The sequence below is a fragment of the Camelus ferus genome, chromosome 2 (assembly GCF_009834535.1).
Source record: "Camelus ferus isolate YT-003-E chromosome 2, BCGSAC_Cfer_1.0, whole genome shotgun sequence".
Taxonomy (NCBI): Eukaryota; Metazoa; Chordata; class Mammalia; order Artiodactyla; family Camelidae; genus Camelus; species Camelus ferus.
In genome coordinates, this window is record NC_045697.1 from 19,026,401 (window position 1) to 19,044,217 (window position 17,817).

General features: G+C 39.5%; 1 protein-coding gene across 8 annotated transcripts in view; it reads left to right on the forward strand.

Annotated features, from left to right (window-relative positions):
• Window positions 1-13,255, forward strand: part of TBC1D19 (TBC1 domain family member 19) — a 138,044-nt gene extending 124,789 nt beyond the window's left edge. For 7 of the 8 annotated variants that reach the window (XM_032495330.1, XM_032495325.1, XM_032495314.1 and 4 more), the window contains 3 exons: window positions 250-371; window positions 4,988-5,058; window positions 6,080-13,255. In XM_032495330.1, the coding sequence (XP_032351221.1) occupies window positions 250-371; window positions 4,988-5,058; window positions 6,080-6,154 (268 nt within the window). In that variant the 3' untranslated portion in view covers window positions 6,155-13,255. The remainder of the gene's footprint in view (window positions 1-249; window positions 372-4,987; window positions 5,059-6,079) is intronic. The other variant, XM_006188220.3, reaches the window with a different exon arrangement.
• Window positions 13,256-17,817: the final 4,562 nt, after the last annotated feature.

The following is a 17,817-nucleotide window of genomic DNA, read 5'->3' on the forward strand; positions in this document are numbered from 1 at the left end:
AAGTAGGGCCCAGCAATGTAATTCTTTCTCTTTAATACTTTGAGATCACTAATTTGAGGACTCATGGTTTCTCACTATTGCACTTTTACTGCTCTTAATAGAGTGCTTGAGTTTTAAATGTTCAGGTGATTTTTAAGACCCACAAAGGAGTTACCTTAATAATAGAACTGGTTATGTTCTTCTGATACTGCTTTTTGTTGAGAAAAAATTCCCCTGGTAAAACTTCTTTTCTTTTTTCTTTGCTTACAGACTTCGCATATCATTTAAATGGATGGTTCGAGCTTTCTCTGGATACTTAGCTACAGATCAACTCTTGCTTTTGTGGGATAGAATCCTAGGGTACAACACTCTGGAAATTCTTGCTGGTAAGAGTAAGTGCTTGTTTGTAAATCACATGCTGTTTCTAGGGTAAAGCCCCTTTCCTTTCTAACATTCACCATCCGTAATTGGAGTGTGACCCTACAGTTGTCTGTTGTTTCTAACTCACGAACATTTAATAGATTTGTCTGCCTTAGAAGTTAAGCACTGCCTATGTAACTGCCCAACACCAGTCCACTCCTAGTCTTTCTGGACTTCCAGGAAAGTCCATTATCCCTCCCCTGCTTTTAGTTCAGCCCAGGCTTACGGTCTCAGCATCCGCCAGGTTTGTGCAGCCGTGTAGCACACTCCCACTCTTCTCCTGACTCCTCTGACGCTCTTAGCGTTCTGTTCTGTGCCCCTTCGCAACTGCTGCCTAAAATCCAGACTCACACTGAGCCTCCCTGTGTAGCTGAAACCTCAGCTCTTCTGGACTTCAGTTTATGCTGAATTCAAAACCTTTTCCTTTTTGCTAACAGCCTCTGACTCCTGGCCTGGTGGCTGTTTTCCCTGATAGGTAGTCTTTTAAGCCAAAAAGAAATATTTTTTTCAGGAATCCACAAATCCATCTTTTATTTAATAATTAAGCAGTTCTTGCAACAGATACACACACAAGCGACTGTTTGATAATGCATAGAGCACAGATTTCTTATTATATTATCTGGCTTCTCTTATGCAAAATAGACTCAATATTTTTATCATTAGGATCATCAGGAAATTCAAAATAAGTATTACAAGGTTTTCACATGGATGGAGGGTGGAAAAGTTGGCAGAGTGCTGGTTCCAACCTTCTCCAGTTGTGTGATATTGAGCAAATTATGCAACATGTGTGAACCTTTGTTTCTTTACCCAACGTAAAGAACAAGTGCGTTGTAAAGACCCCTCTTTGGGCCACTTGGAAATAATGCTTAATTGAAGATCCTTTTCTTGCAGAAGATTCTCTAGGTATCATATTAATATACTTTTGAATGCTAAGAGGTCTAGAGTAATTAGGTGGCATTTTGAAAAGGAAAATTAGGGTAATAACAAAGTGCCATAAAGATAAACGTTGCCCCTGGTGTACTCAGATGACAACTCCCAGTATCCTTCTGTCTCAGTTGTTTTTAAAGCCCTTACAAACATGAGTCAGGAAGAAATGGTCTGTCCTGATCTTTTTTGGCTGAATGGCAGTGAACCATACGATCTAGAGATGGAAGGACTCCTAGAGATCATCAGTACAAATTCTTTTAAATGGTTCTGACAGGCAGTCCTTATCAGCCTCTGTCTGAACGTTCAGTGTTGGGTAATCTCTGTCTTACCAAGTAGCCGCTTTCATTTCTGAGTAATATAACTTGTTACAATGTACTGCCGTTACACCAGGGTCACCATCATGTTTTTTCTACCTCTTAGCTCCTCTTTTCCCTGAAGTCTTCTATTTTCCGGGCTAAGTAGTCTTGTTTTTTTGCTACCATTTCTCAGGTGACAGGATTTTAGATTTTCCACCAAATAACTCTCTTCGAGGTAGGTTGTAAATTTTAAAGAGTATTGCATGTAGCTTTTTGTATCATTTCAGAAAGACATTAGAGAATATTAAAGAAATGGGTTCAGAATAAGAAAGTACTTTCTAACGATTAGGACTTTCCAAAAGCAGAATGGGCTTTTTAACTGTCACCTGAAGGATTAAGAGGTTTTCTGTCATGAAAGAAATGTTGAATTGAAAGACCTTCAAAGCCTGTTCCAATTTAAATTCTCCCATTCGGTAACTTAGCAGCCCTCAGCAAGCTGAAGTAAGAGAGAAATAAGGGAGTGGTGATTGCTGCATTTGCTCTAAGCCAGGTACTCTGCTCTGAACTTAATACATTTAAAAAAGTTACTGATGAACAGGTAGACGTGCAGTCCACACTTGCATCCATTCACTTTCTCTGAGTGTTTTTAAAAAATCAACAGGGAAGAATTGTAGAACATCTAGAAATGGAATTAGACTGATGGGCACTTCCCTACCATGGAATTCCGATCAAGAGCCAGAGGGTAGGTAACTAGAAGTAGATGTGTATACAAATCAGGTTTGATTATCTTATGCATTTTCTGTTCTGAATATTTTAGGGCTACCTTTTTTGCTCAAGTGAGTCTATATGGTCTTTAGAAATATTTTAGTAAATATCACTGGTTTGAATTGTGAATTAATTGGGGGCTTTTGAAGAGCAGTATAAAGCACAGGTGTCTTAACGTTCATGCTAGAGTTTCTTAGAATTAACGTAACAAGAACAGGTTAAAAGACCAAGATAAATATTTGAGTTTCTATATTTCATATGAAGCATGATTTCAATTGAAAATATCCCAAAGTATAGACCTTTTCTCCTTGGCAAATAAACTTGGTCTGCGGAAGGGCTGGGCAAACCAAACATGAAGCAGACGGAAAGGAAGCTCTGTGATGTGACACCAAGATAAATAAAGGTTATGAGCACATAAGCATTTTGGGTGCTGAAGCTAATTAGTGAACTGCTCTTTTCTCCCCCTCTTATCTACCTTTGGAAAAACAATTTCCCGCCATGTAAAACTCTTTCCTGCTACAGCAGAAAATTTGACCATGCTGTCAGGCTTTCACCAACTCCGTTAAATTATACACAAAAAAAGGAAATGGTGATCACATTAGCTTCTAAAATGTCTCCATTGTCAAATATGATTCCAGATGTTAGAAAACCATAAAGTTGCTGGTCCACAGACCTGGTTTTCTTTGATACTCTTGTAAAAATGGAAGCTCAGTGACTTTAAAGTACTTAAATTTTCTCTATTTCAATTAAAGGGTTAATTCTTTGTCCCAGATCTCTTATATCCCTTGTTACATATTAGATAATCCCTACTAATTTGGCTGTTTAAATTTTGTTTTACCATTACCACCTATTTTCCCCTAGAGTTTTTCTCTCTAACAAGCCCTAATTTATTTATTTATTTTTTTATTTGGCCAAACTGTCCAAAAATCTATTGTCCCCTCGAAAAGTGCCTGTGCTTCCCAGTCACTGGCTGCACTCGGCCCCTGTCTGGGGAAGCTAAGAGGCCTTGATCCTGACTTCTGCTCATCAGGCACTACCACCTACCTCGTGGTCCAGAGCCCAGGACCAGCATGGCACCATCCTTCAGGCCACTCTGGAAAACCATCCTGAGGGACAGAAAAGAAGGTGATTCTTAGGAAAGCAGCAGAGTTCCGTGTCAGGGATGAGTCATTCCTGCTTACCTTCTGTCTCAGCAATGTCATCACATGGTGGTTGAATGCTTGGGCTCTGGCGTCAGAGATGAGTGTTCACTGTGCTGTATTCAACTTGCGTGACTCCAGATGTGTCGTCCAGACTCACAGCACCTCCGTTTCCACATTAGTAAAATGGGGTAACATTAGTACTTAACTCATAGAGTTGATACAAGAATTAACTGCTATTATCGTTATTATTGTTCCCATAGAGAAAAAATATTTTTAAAAATTTGCATTAGCTATGCAGTATACTTAGAAACCAGTCTTCCAAATAATTTTAAAGATTCCTTACCATTCATTTCCTAAACTCCATGGATTTGTTGGGTAGGGACTGTACTTCCACCCCTGGTGATGGGAAAAGTGGGGAGAAGTCACATCATGACGACAGAGTACCATCTCCTTATCAGAGTTGCCTCAACCTGTTACATGGGTCCTTCCGTTGTTCATGGTGACTCTTCCCCTTCCATGAGGTTTTATGGTAGATTAGATAATAAAATGTACTGCATGTCAGCATTACTCTTTTCATATGCATATGATTAATGGGAACAAAAATCCAAATTCAGTTTTCTACTCGATATATATTGTTGAGCTTCAGGATGTTCTATAATGGTTGGTTGGTTGGTTTTCAAAGTTTCAACTTCTTTTTCCTGTAGCCAACATTAATGTAAATGTCAGGATCAGTCCCACAGCAGCCCACCCCACTCACACAGCCATTTATGACACTCTAAGAAAATCAGTGCTGAGTACAAAAATATAAATATTACAAAATATTATAAAAATAGTTTTAAGGAAAGACTTTATTGCCACATTTTTTATCAGGATACCTCCTTGCTACACATGAAACATCATCTGATATTTTTAAAAATTCAATCTGCATATAACTTCTCAGAAGCCTCTCCATTGCATCAGTAAGAAACACCTGCATCCAAAGAAACCTTCATTTATATGACAGTCGTTAGATCTTCATGCCTTTTAAAAACTCACAATTGAAGGGGAGAATATAGTTCAGGAGTAGAGCATGTGCTTAGCATGCACGACGTCCTAGGTTCAATCCTCAGTACCTCTGTCAAAATAAATAAATAAACCTAATTACCCCACTAAAAAAAAAAAAAAAAAAAGACAAAAAAAAAAAAACAAATGAAAAATTGTTACAATTGAAGTTTTAGGTATGAAGGAAACAAGTTATAAAATGACTTTTTTTAAGACCACTCAATTTCTCTTTTTCCCAAAACGATGCCATTGGATGCCATTCTCCAGAGGAGACAATTTCCATTCATCATAAGACCTTAACACAGAAGGCAGGCCTGCAGTTACGTCTGAGGTCTCACAGTGGGTTGTGGGCATAGCAGTAAATTTGTCTGTCTGCTCAGCAGGCGAGCAGTTGAAATAGTGTGCATTCTTTTCCAGTCCTGGCAGCTGCTGTGTTTGCTTTCCGAGCAGTGAACCTGATGGAGGTGACATCACTGGCTGCAGCTGAAGTAAGGATAAGTTTCACTCAGATGGGATGGAAATAGCTCCTGAGAGACCGCCAGGCGTGGGCACTTCGGTCCCAGACACACAGGACACACAGCACTCGTAGCCTAGTTTGTTTAACTTGGGCAAAACCTCTAAGTTTCGAGCTAAGTAATATTAAGTATTCAAAATCCATAATTACTTGAAAACAATGCTCTTGAGAAGAAGTCATAAACAGATTATTATAGGAAACTACTATAATCATTATGGGAAACAAGAGGCCTAGTAATTTTAATAGAAGCTATTGGGGTTTATGTTGCGTGTTGTTGTAATTGTTCACATCCGCGTGTTATGCTCATAGAGCAAAGACAAACTAGTTAAAGGAATTAAAGAGCATATATTTGGATGATATAGTAAAGATATAGGGGCTTTGTGGTTATTTTTAGTTGTGAGTTAATTATTTAAAGCTGATTTCTTTTCAAGAGTATAACTTATACCTGAAACATGATTCAATTAAATAGTGGCTTACAATATTCCTCTCTTTGTTATCGCTCATAGAAGTGTAAATTTTATCCTTAAAATAGCTGCCTACATTCTTGTTTAAAGGGAAGAGGATGTTTATGCATCTTGCAACTGAATAAACATTAGTTTCATCTCAAAATGATTTCCCAAAGTCAGTTACTCCTTACACTAGTATAACAGGACAGGATTCATAATGTACGTTTATTTATAGAAGCAAGTTGAAATGTTAGACCTCTTAGAAACTCATGCTACCTTGTGTATTTGAAGAAGGCTCAGGGCTAGAGTCCAGGTTATTTTCTACCACACATTTGAGCGTTTTACACACGTTCTAGCATTAAGATATTCAGAAAAGAGAAGGAAGGTTGTAGCTTCAGTACAGAGATTTGGGACAAATCTGAAGGACTTAGAGCGTGTTGATGTCAGAACTGCATTGTAAGGGCGTTTCCATTGTACCTTATCTCATAGGCTTCGCTTTGTTGACCAGAACACCCATATTAATGATTCCTTTTTGTTTGTTTGTTTCAGGCAGTTCTTGCTGACCTTTCTACTTTAAAAGTTATGCCTCTTCTTCAGATTTTTCTATTTGCTACTGTCACCTGATCTTCTCCAAGGTCACTGACAACACATCTAGTTTTTCATTAGAAAGTAATCATGAACTATGCAAACTCTGCATAAAACCAAAATTAAACTTTGCATATAAGCCAATAAAGATCATGTTCCCTCCTCAGTTAAACCTAAGTAGTTTTTCACTTTTTGAAACAATAGCTCTGCACACCACGTAATGAATGCACTGCATGCTGCTGAATTTCAAGACAGAAGCAATAGACTTAACTCTGCTAAACTGAGCACACTCTAGATAATCCTGGGATGTGAAAGGCATGTAACAATATATGCAATAAGAACTAAAGATACTGTAATAAACTTGAAGAGGTAATGTAGCCTCTGGGACAATTCTCTTATGTCAGTTTGTAAATTTGTCTCTAGATAATGAATCATTTTGTCTTATAAATTGCTCTTCACTCAGAGCCAGGGGTGGGGTAGGATGTGGGAAGACTTGAAAAAGATAATGCTTTTAAATAGGAATTCAAATGTACTTTGGTGTTTTTAACAACCTTTCTCTCATCAGAGATCTTCTAGATCCCTCCCACCTTATTTCTCCCTCAAAGATCTCTGTTGGGGAAGGCCAAATACAGTCATCTCCAGCTGACAATATTTCAGTCATGATTTCTGGAAAAAAGGAAATTACAGAGTGATCCCTTCAAACTTCGCAACCTTCCATCTCTTGGTTAGAAGCCTTGACGGGGCTGAGGTTGACAGATACCGTTACTTGGGAAGTATACAAAGAAGACACCCAAGGATTCCGTGAAGGGAATGAAAAATCAGAACCACATCCGCTTTAACTGAAGCATGGTTTAACAAGATTTACCTCTAGGACAGAGCAGCGTAGAGAGGCCAGAAGTAGGTACTATACATTCACTCTAGAAGTGAAGACATTCTATTCTGCAAGACATCAGTCTCATTTTGGTCCTTATTGTAAGTGAAGGGTCTTATTTTATATCTCTACTTAAAGACCTAGCGTTTCTGTAATACAGAATAATAGAATGTGAGGGGAAAAAAAGCCTAAAAATCATTGTCTTTCAATTTTAAACTCAAATTCGAGATGCTGATCATTTCAACAAAACTCTGAATCAGTAGATTAATAGTCTTACTGAATGCCTAGAATTGTACTAAGTTTTATCCAAATGTATTTCCTGAGTCTTTTATTAAGAGAGTATATGTTAGGAAATGTATGAGGTTTAGCACAAGACTGCAAGCCTGGTGGAATTTGATATAACTGCTAGTTATTAACTTGAAAACCTAAATGATATGCTTTTATCCATCAGGTACTTGTTGACTTGTTGAGGTCTAAATAATCATTTATTCAGTGAGTGATTCTTAATAAACCCCACTTCACTGCTTTTGCAGGTGGTACAGTTATAATCATACTCTTTGCCGCTCTGTGTGTACCAATGCACGTTCGTCACAAGGATGCGCACATGCCTGACTGCTGTCTCCCTCTCTTCCCTGTTAGGAAGAGAGAGAGTTTTGGATGATTGGGGTCAAATGTATACAGATACACCCATCTTTGGCTTTTTTCTTTAGGAGAATATCCATAAGCTTTTTAAAAAGTGTTAATGTAGTAGTCTAGCAGAAGACATTAGACTGGAGGGTTCTTATCCTAGCTCTAAGTCCCTAGATAATTTAATCTCTCGTGCCTGTAAGTTGGGTGCAGGAGGGTAGGAGGGGCAGGAAGCGGACAGGCAGCAGGAACTTTTTGTATTTGCTCTGTTTACCTTAAAGGGTTGAGTAAGACCAAATGAAAAAATATGTTTGAAAGTGATTTTTTTTTAACTACAAAGCACCAAGCAAATATAAGAGGTTGTCAGTAATCAATTTTAAATATGACATTTTAAGGTCAAGTGGTAGAAGATAATTTGTGAAGAATGCCCAACTTCCTTAGCTTTTGTATGACTTTATTTGTAGATTTGAGGCTTTATCCATATCTTTAAAAAATGAATGGACCATGGCATACAGATCCTTTCATTTGGAACAGGTGGCTCCAGCCAGTAGTCCTGAATCTGAATCCCAAAACCAAACCTGGGAGGCTGCCAGGCATTTTGCTGCGGTCACAAACCCCGTCTGAGCCACGGGCTGCTCTTGGCTGCTTATGAAAATACTGCATGAGGGGCACTCAGGTTGCCTCACCCACTCCGTCTCCAGCTGCACTCCACACACTACTGGCCTCCTTCCTGCAGCGTCCTCCCAAACCCTCTCCCACCAACCCCTGACGCACCGGCCTAGGCTCTGCCCGTGATCACAGGGATCTGAGTCACCAGTGATAATTACTTAAGTATTCTGCCTGAGGCATTCTCACCGAAGATGAGATGGCCTAATAGACCAATTATATTTGGTTTTCCTGATTATCAGTTCAATAATGTGGTATGTACAGTCTTATATTATGAAAGTTTATTGAACAATCTCTTTGATCAGAATATTTTGGTAATGCAGCATTCAGGGCTAATTGTAGTTTCCAGCCTGTCTGAATGGCATGCACCCCCTTACACGCAGCACGTGCTCTCTCTGCCTGTTTCATAGAGAAACTAGAGACCATTAGGCTTGAACTCCCTCGGCTTCCAGCTCACAACTTGGCTTTATTCCCCAACACTTATCTCCGTTCTTATCTCAGAAAGTGTCTAATCTGCTCCTGCACTCTCTAAATACAGGTTCCGCCGTGTCACTTACATGCTTAAAAAGTAAACACTACCGCATTGCTTCAAGGGGAAAGTCCAGGCTCTGTAGCATAGTGGGGGGAAATTCTCCACAGCTTGACCTTCCCGTTCCTGTGCTCCCACCCTGGTCACCATCCCGCTTCACTGCAGCCTGACCAGATTACGTGCTGGTCCTCCACCAGCTGTGGCCATGTACTTTGTCTCTTCCAGAAAGACCTCCACTGTTCAAGGCCCCACTAAAAATCTCTCCTCTATCGTGAAGGTACCCAGAGCCTATAAGTTAGAATTACACTCTACTCTTTTTCTCATAAAACCATTCATTTACTAATATGGTGCTTAGAATATTGAGTGATAGTTTTTTTGTACACGTGTTAAGTCTCACATCACTTTATTCTGAAGTCAGTAGGCATGGAAGATGAAAGAGGAAATTTGTCCATGTGTGTTTGTACCCCCTGACTTGTTCTAAAAATTGTTGGAATCTGTTTTTCTTACAACATAATTCCTTGTCAGCATCTGTAGTCTCCCTTCTTCTACAAAGACTCTAATTTTTCCTTGGAGATCGACCGCCGTCTGCTTGTGCTTCAGATGAGGCTGACTCCCATCTCCAGGACCTCTGGGTCCCGGCCAAGTGGTCGTTAAGTACCATCCCTCTGGCCACAGGGATTGCTTCAGGATCGGCACAAAATCTAAGACTGTGCAAAATCAATGAAAGTTGGTTCTGAGGCTTTGATTTAATCTTTCAGGGAGGATGGATATAGTGTCTGGCGCTGCCGCAGCCTAGGGACGGAAGGAGCAGGAAGCTGCTCTGTCGACCTTGCTGACCCTCACGCCCCCCCCCCCCCCGCAGTCTCTGTCTGGACTGTTTACTCTGCTACATGAGCCAAAGATTCTCTTTGCAACAGAAAGGATCCTCATTGAAGACACAGTTATTTTCCCATTTAGGTAATCCTCTACAACATGGGTATCATTATTTGGCACAGGACCCCTATCTACACACTGGTTACACTAGGGGAATCTTTGTAAACTTCTTTTCAGTCAAGACACACCATGACCTCAAAAGGACAATGTCCATGTTCCAGACCTACTAAGCTACCTGCAGTACCTGAAACACACGGTGTGTCTCTCTCTCCTTTGTCCCTTTGCCCATATAGCACCCTCTGCTTAGAACGCCTTCTCTTCCCTCTTTACCTAACTCTTATTTGTACCTCAAAACCCAACTCAGGTGTTGCATGACCAGGGAAGACTGCTTCTCTTCTGAATTCTTCTCATCCCTAAATGGACCTAAGCAGTATCATAACCATGTGCTAGCTTGTCTCTCTCTTCCACTGCACTGATTCCTTCAGGCAAAGATGGTTTCACTTTTCAGCTTTCTATCTCTAGAACCTGGCATAGTGCTTGCCCCTTAATGGGCTTTAGTAAACACTTAGTGAATGAATGAATGAAGTCAGCTAATCTAATTCACTCATTTTACTGATGAGGAAACTTGCTAGGTTTGGAGTAATAACTTACTCGTTCAGTGTCACCCAGTTATTTCACCCACTAGGTTGATTTGTGGAAGTCCAAAAATAAGAATATTTTGACAGAAAAAAATGTAAATGCTTCAGTTCACTCAATTTTTTTCATTTAAATCAACTTTATTAAGGTATAATTTATATACAATAAAATGTGTACATTTTAATTATACTGTTCTATAAAGTTTGACAAATGTAGACACCCACGTCACCACCACCACAGTCGAGGTGTTGAACATTTCCATCGCCTGAAACAATTCTCTTTATGCCTCTTCCCATCTGATCTTCCATATACACATTCACTCCGAACAGCCATTGATCTGCTGTGTCCCTAAACATTTGATTGGTCTTTATTCTAGAGTTTCGTGTAAATGGAATCATATATGTACCCTTTTGTGTCTGATTTCTTTTGCTTAGCATAATCTGAGATTCAGCCATGGTTTTGTGCGATTCATTTTCCATTCCTTTTTATTACTCAGTAGTCTTTCATGCAATTTGTTTATCCATCATTGTTAGCAGCCATCCATGTTGTTCTCACATTTTGGTGTATTATGGATGGCTACTATAAACGTGTGTACAAGCCTTCATGTGGACGTATATCTTTATTTCTTTTGGGTAAATACCCAGGGGTAGAATTGCTGAGTCATATGTAAGCACAAGTTTAACTATCTAAGAAACCTCCAGACTCTTTTCTGAAGTTATTCTCCATTTTACGTTCCCATTAGCAATGTAATAAGAGTTCCAGTTGCTCCAAATCCTAGTATTTGGTATTACCATGTTAGTCATTCAAAAGGTGGTTTAATTTGCATTTCCCTAATTATGAATGATGTAGAGCATCTTTTTATGTTTATTTGCCATTTGTACATATTCTTTTGTAAAGTGTCTAAGTCTTCTTCCCCTTTTTAATCAATTACTTGAAGTTGTAAGAATTATTTATTCTGGATACATTTCTGGTTTGTAAAATTTTTCTCCCAGCCTCTGGCTCGTCTTTTAATTTTCTTAACTATCTTTAAAGAGCAAAAGTTTTTATTTTGTTGAATCATTTAGCCTTTTTTTAATGGTTCTTTGTGTGTGTGTGTCTGTCCTATCTAAGAAATTTTTGTATAACTCAAGGTTACAAACAAATTTTTTTTCCTCTCCTTTTAGAAACTTTATAGTTTTAGCTCTTACCTTTCGCCCTATGTTTGTTGTTGTTGTTGTTGTTGTTGTTTTAGTTAACTTTTGTGTGTGGTACAAATTGAAGTGTTATTGGTCACATTTTTGCATATGGATATACAATCGTTCCAACATCATTTCCAGCTAAAAAATCTACCCTTTCCCCTTTATGTCAGCACCTCTGTATAAAATCAATTGATCATGTATCTGTGGGCTTATTTCTGGACTCTCTGTTCTATTCCATGGATTTATGTCTGTCCTTATTCCAATACCACACTGTCTTGAGTTCTGTAGCTTTAGAGTAAACCTTGAAATCAGGTAGAAGACGTCCCCTCATTTTGTTCACCTGTGTCAGAACTATTTCAGCTATTCTAAGTTCTTTGCTTTTCAAAATAGCTCTTAGAATCAGCTTTTCCATTTGTACCCCCCCCCAAAAAAAAGCTGCTGAAATTTTTGAGATAGCATTAACTCTATAGGTAAGTTTGGAGACAGTTGATATCTTAACGACATTGGGTCTCAATATCATTTCAGACCAATTCATGAATATGGAATAGCTCTCTGTTTCTTTAGGTCTTGTTTAATTTCACTCAGCTGTATTTTGAAGTTCTCCATGTAGAATTCTTGCACATATTTTGTTAAATTATTCCTGATTATTTTACTTTTTATGCTATTGTAAACAGTATTTTTAATTTCAATTTTTAATTGTTAGTATATAGAAATAGAATTGGTTCCTTTTTACATTAAACTTGTATTCTGAGATCTTGCTAAACTTACTACTTTTGGTATCTCATTTTGTAGCTGCCCTAGGATTTTCTACATATATAATATGTCATCTATAAATAAAGACAATTTTTCATTTTTTTCAAATCTACATGCCTTTTATTTCTTTTTTTTCCTTCATTCACTGACTAGAACCTGCAATAGAACATACAAGCATTGCAGCTCACCTCATTTTAAATTAAACGTACTTCTTTCTTGAGTAAGTGCAATATTTTAAATATAGATCAGTGTACTAGTTTGGCCAGTTTAGGGATAAAACAGTGAGAGGAAGTGAGACATTCAGGATGGGGTGGGGAGACCCACTGATACACGGTCAAGATAACTTCACCAAGCTTTATGTTGTCAATGATCCAAATGGCCGTTTCAGATCATTCTTTCAACTTCAAGCAGTTGGCCTCGGGTATTACTAATGTCTTTGTTATGTTAATTACACAGTTGTTTTGTATTACGTCAACTGTTTATATGTATTTGTACGTTTGCTTTTACAGTAACAAATGTGGTGAGACTATTTCTTATGGAAATAGAATACTAACACCTGTTTTTTGAAGTAATGGTGCCATCCCTCCTATGGTGGGAAAAATAATGATCCCCCAAAGATTTTCATGTCCCAGTCCCCGAGTCCTGTGAACGTTCCCGTACGTGAGAAAAGGCACTTTGCTTATGTGATTAGATTAAGGAACTGAGCTGGGGCTAGTCTTCTGGATTATCAGGTGGGCCCAGTGTAATGACAAGGGTCCTTATAAGGGAAAGAGGGAGGCAGGTGGGAGTGTGAGAACCAGAGAGGGATTTGAAGATGCTATGCCACTGGAAAATGGAGGAAGGGGTCATGCACCAAGGAATGCAGGTGGCCTCTAATAACTGGAAAAAGCAAGGAAATGGATTCTCCCCTAGAGCCTCTGGAAGGAACTCAGCTCTGTCAACACCTTCATTTTAGGACTTCTGACCTCCAGAGCTGTAAGATAATAAATGTGTATTGTTTGAAGCCACTAAGTGTGTTGTAATTCATTACAGTGTCAACAGGAAACGAATCCACCTCCTCTCAGATTACTTGGGTTTACCCGTCACCTGGAACCTCTGACAGTGAGTTCACGTTGCCTCAGTTCTCCTACCTATAAAATAGGTGACTCTCCCTGTCCAGTTCCTCTCGTGTGGCTTTTATAATATCCAAATAAAATAAAATTCGTGAAAGTGTTTTGAAGACTACCTTCTACTGCCCTGGTACTGACAGGAGAAAGACACCAGAAAGTTGGGCTTTTATAAGGCAGGTGTCACGGAGGAAGAGAGGTGCCGGGGGAAGTGTGTAGCCGTGTCTTAAGGTCTCCTTCCACGTGGGGAGACTCCGCTAGTGAGAGGAGTGAATTATACTGATGAGGTTGGCATTTTGTGTGATTTTTTTAAGTTGGAAATGAGGTGCCTTAACAATTTAGGGACTAGAAATAAAATGTACATGACTTAACATGTCTGTCATCCCCACCCCCTATCCCTGATTTTTTGGTTGACTTACTTGTAAAGGCTCCTTGGCCTGGATGAAAACTATTCCTCTCTAAAAAAAATAGATAGACAGACAGACAGATAAGGAGGTTGGGAGCAATGAGTGGGCATGCAAAGCCAACTCCTTTCTCTCATCTTTCTTTTGGGATCCAGCAGCCCACAGCAAACATATGTTCCGCACTGTTCCTCTATGTCCTAGCTTCAGAAAATCCGGGTCCCGTGGTATGGGAGAAAGTGGGGTGACAGGGGTGACTGCAGTTCATCAGAGAGAGGGTAAGTCTAAGACACAGTTTTGAAACTCCTGTCTTTGCTGAAAAAGTAAGTCACATTCCGTGGGATTAGCTTTATCAGTAAGAAAGATGATACATCAGTTTTTTTTTTTAATTTTTTTTACTGAAATATAGTTGATTTACAATGTTTCAGGTGTACAGCAAAGTGATTCAGTTATACATACACACATGTTCTTTTCAGATTGTTTTCCATTGTATGTTATTACAGGGTATTGAATACAGTCCCCTGTGCTACAGAAGGTCCTTGATCTGTTTTAAATGTAGAGGTGTGGATGAACATCGTCTTCATCTGCTTTTATTTGTGTCGATTTTAATTTTTATGTCTCAAGTTCTCAGAGCTCCGGCAGGAAGAAAGGTGCTAATTATTGGACTGCCGCCCTTCGTTCAATAGGGCAAGGAAGTTCAGGATGAAGCCATAGTGATGGATCATGGAATATGAGCTCAAAAAGAAGAAATGAAGGGTAAGGAGGGGGTGATGATAGATATGGATAAAGAAAAATGGATGGAAGGTCACAACAAAAAAAGGAAAAGCACTTTTGAAGAAAGGGTACTTCCGCAAGTACCTTGGAAGGGTAATATTTGTAGCCAGAATAAGATATTTGCGTTTGAAATTTTGGAGATTGTGTCATTTTGGTTGATGCAGAGATCTAAGGCATAGTGGATCACTGAGGTGGAGTAGAAGAAAACATCAGTGAGAACGAGTACGTCAAGAAACCAGGAGCTCGTGGTAGTGGGTGAATCATCAGCCTGCATGTTGAAATCAGCAAGAAGGATGATGGGGGAAGAGATAAGAAAACTGAATCGCAAGTTAGTTTTACTGAGAATGAGGAAGAAAGTCCCAGAGGATACTAGTCAGTGACAATAACACGGAGGAAGAAGAGTGGGGTAGTCAGATGGTGTGAGCCTCAAAGGAGCAGAAGAGGTTTGCAAGAGAGAAGGGGGAATAAAACTCAAATTGTCATTGAGGCATAAGGCTGGCGCTGGAGCACTTTGGGTAAATGAGAAAACATAATCCACCTGAGACGGCTGCATAGACTACGTGTCCCCAGGATGCAGCCAGCTTTGAGTTAAAAGGTGAATACAGTCTTCAGAGAAGCGGTTGGAAAATACAGGAGGTCATTGATCTCACCTTGGGAATTGGGAATTCCAAGAGGCAGAGGGGGAGGACTTTACTAGGGAAAGGAACGAAGGGTGGGTGGAAATTAGGTCAAAACAAAGGAGGAAACTTGGGTAAGTAACTGATGAGCAGGAAGCTTGGAATTCTGATGGAGAGTGGGATAAACAGGCATGTGTGGATGGCTAATCCTCTCAGAGGTGGCTGCTGTGGCCTGGACCAATTTCCTGCGGTGGCAGCCTGGGGTTGGCATGGTCTAAGTATAGTCAGCTGCTTCTTCAGACAGCGGGAGTCGTGGCTGTCTCTGCTCTAGCACCGCACTAGTTTGGTGCCTTGGCTATTTTTCCTTTTCTTATCAAATGAATTTGGTCCTCCTCTCCCTCTTTGGGCTCTTGCTTATTCGTGTTTCAACTTATTCATGGCTTAGGGATAGATTATTTTAATTGCTCAGATAAAAGGACCCTTCCTTTATAAATGGAATCACTGCAATGTTTTCATGAAATAGAAAGCAGCAAGTTATGTCTAATACATGACTTAATTTGCACCCACAGCGTGTACAGTGATGGACTGACTCATGGAGAGAATGTATGTATGTGAGAGAGAGAGAATGAATGAATGAGAAGATTAGGTTATCAATAGTAAGACTATAGGAAGAAATAGGCAGGTTTTCCTCTTCCCCTTGTCACTTTTCAAAGGACTGTGTGCCTTACCCTCAAAGAGAAGCATACTACTTTCTATGTCAATGGGCTTCTCCCCCTGAGTGGAGGAGAAAAGTGGCTGAATGATTAAGTATCTCACATGTGAGATCCAAAAGAAAATGGGAAGAAAGATTTGGATCTGCGGACAAGCCCGTAGGACCCCAACTCTGAAAGATCTGACATTGCCAAGTGGGTGGCCAAGTACACAAGTGTTGTAAGGGGGCACTGACAAGGGCCAGGAACTCCCCTGGACAGAAGGCCAGCCCAGGACTCCAGCCCTAGAACAAGGTCAGTGGCCTCATCCAAAGAGTACTGACCTTACCTTACTTCTACATTAGTAAGACTTCTCTTACTACCACACACAATGACTGTGAGGACACCTCCCAGCGTTACCCTCAGGACTCTCTACTCCAAGGAACTGCCAGACACCTATTCCATGTGAGGGAGATTGCTGGAAGGGAGGGCGAGGGTTCCTATACCTGTGCTTTGTGGAGAACAATGCATATTAGTAACTCCTATGCTGAAGACAGAGAGAATGGGCACCACTGTTGAAAACAAATATTTTCCCAGTGTCCCACATTTTTTTCTGGTGATCTTTGGCTCTGTTTATTTTTTATTTATTCAGTATCCCCTATTTTTGTTTATATTCTATTAAACATGGACTTGTAACCCAGCTCCACCATTTGCTAGCTACGTGACCTTGGTAAAATTAACCAACTTTTATAAGGCTTAATTTCTTTACCTATAAAATGCTAATCAGGACCAAATAGGGCTGGTTACTCTGAAAATTAAATGACATAATATGTATAAAACATTTCACATTAAACACTTTAACTATGAATTAGAAAGCAAACTGTTCTTTTCCTCAAGGGATATAGAATGAATAGGTACATAGTCATGCAAAAAATAGCAAGCCCAGAATAGCAGGACCCATCAAAAACCTCCGCCATTTTTAGGGTTTCATGATCAATACATTTGGGAATTGTTTAATGCTGTATCTTCCTTTTGGAGATTTATATTGTACACTAAGGCATTAGAGACTCTGAGAATTCTTGCAATTAATGACCTGAATAACTGCTTAGTCCAAAGTTTCTCAATACGGTATATATAACACATGCTATTAACATCTGGCAGATTTAGTCTTTCCCAAAACACAGTTTAAGAAGACTTCCGCTTCTGTCCAAGGTGGTTGTTAACTGACTGTATTGCTCCCAAATTCATATGTTGAAGCCCTAATACAGAACGTGATGGTATTAGGAGGTGAGCCATTTGGGAGGTAATTAGCTTAGATGAGGTCATGAGGGTGGAGCCCCCAATGGGATTAGTGTCTTATAAGAAGAGAAAGAAACCAGACCTCTCTCTCCAGCAGGAGGAAGAAAAGGTCATGTGAGCACACAGAGATATAGCAGCCACCTACAAGCCAAGGGAAGAGGTCTTAGAATGAAACTTGCCTTGCCAGAAACTTGATCTTGGACATATATCCAGAGGGAACTCTAATTCAAAAAGATACACACATCTCCATGTTCATAGCAGCACTATTTACAATAGCCAAGGCATGGAAGCAACCTAAGTGTCCATCGACAGGTGAATAGATAAAGAAGAATAAAGAAGATGTCATACACACACACACACACACACACACACACAAACACAGACACACATATACACAATGGAATATTACTCAGCCATAACAAAGAATGCCACATCGTCATTTGCAGCAACATGAGAGATTATCATATTAAGTGAAGTAAGTCAGACAGAGAAAGATAAATATCATATGATATCACTTGTGTGTGGAATCTAAAAAAAAAAAAATACAAATTCTATTTACAAACCCAAAACAGACTCACAGACATAGAAAACACACTGGCTACCAAAAGAGAAAGAGTGGGGGAGGGATAGATTAGGAGTTTGGGCTTAACAGATACATATTACTATATATAAAACAGACAAAC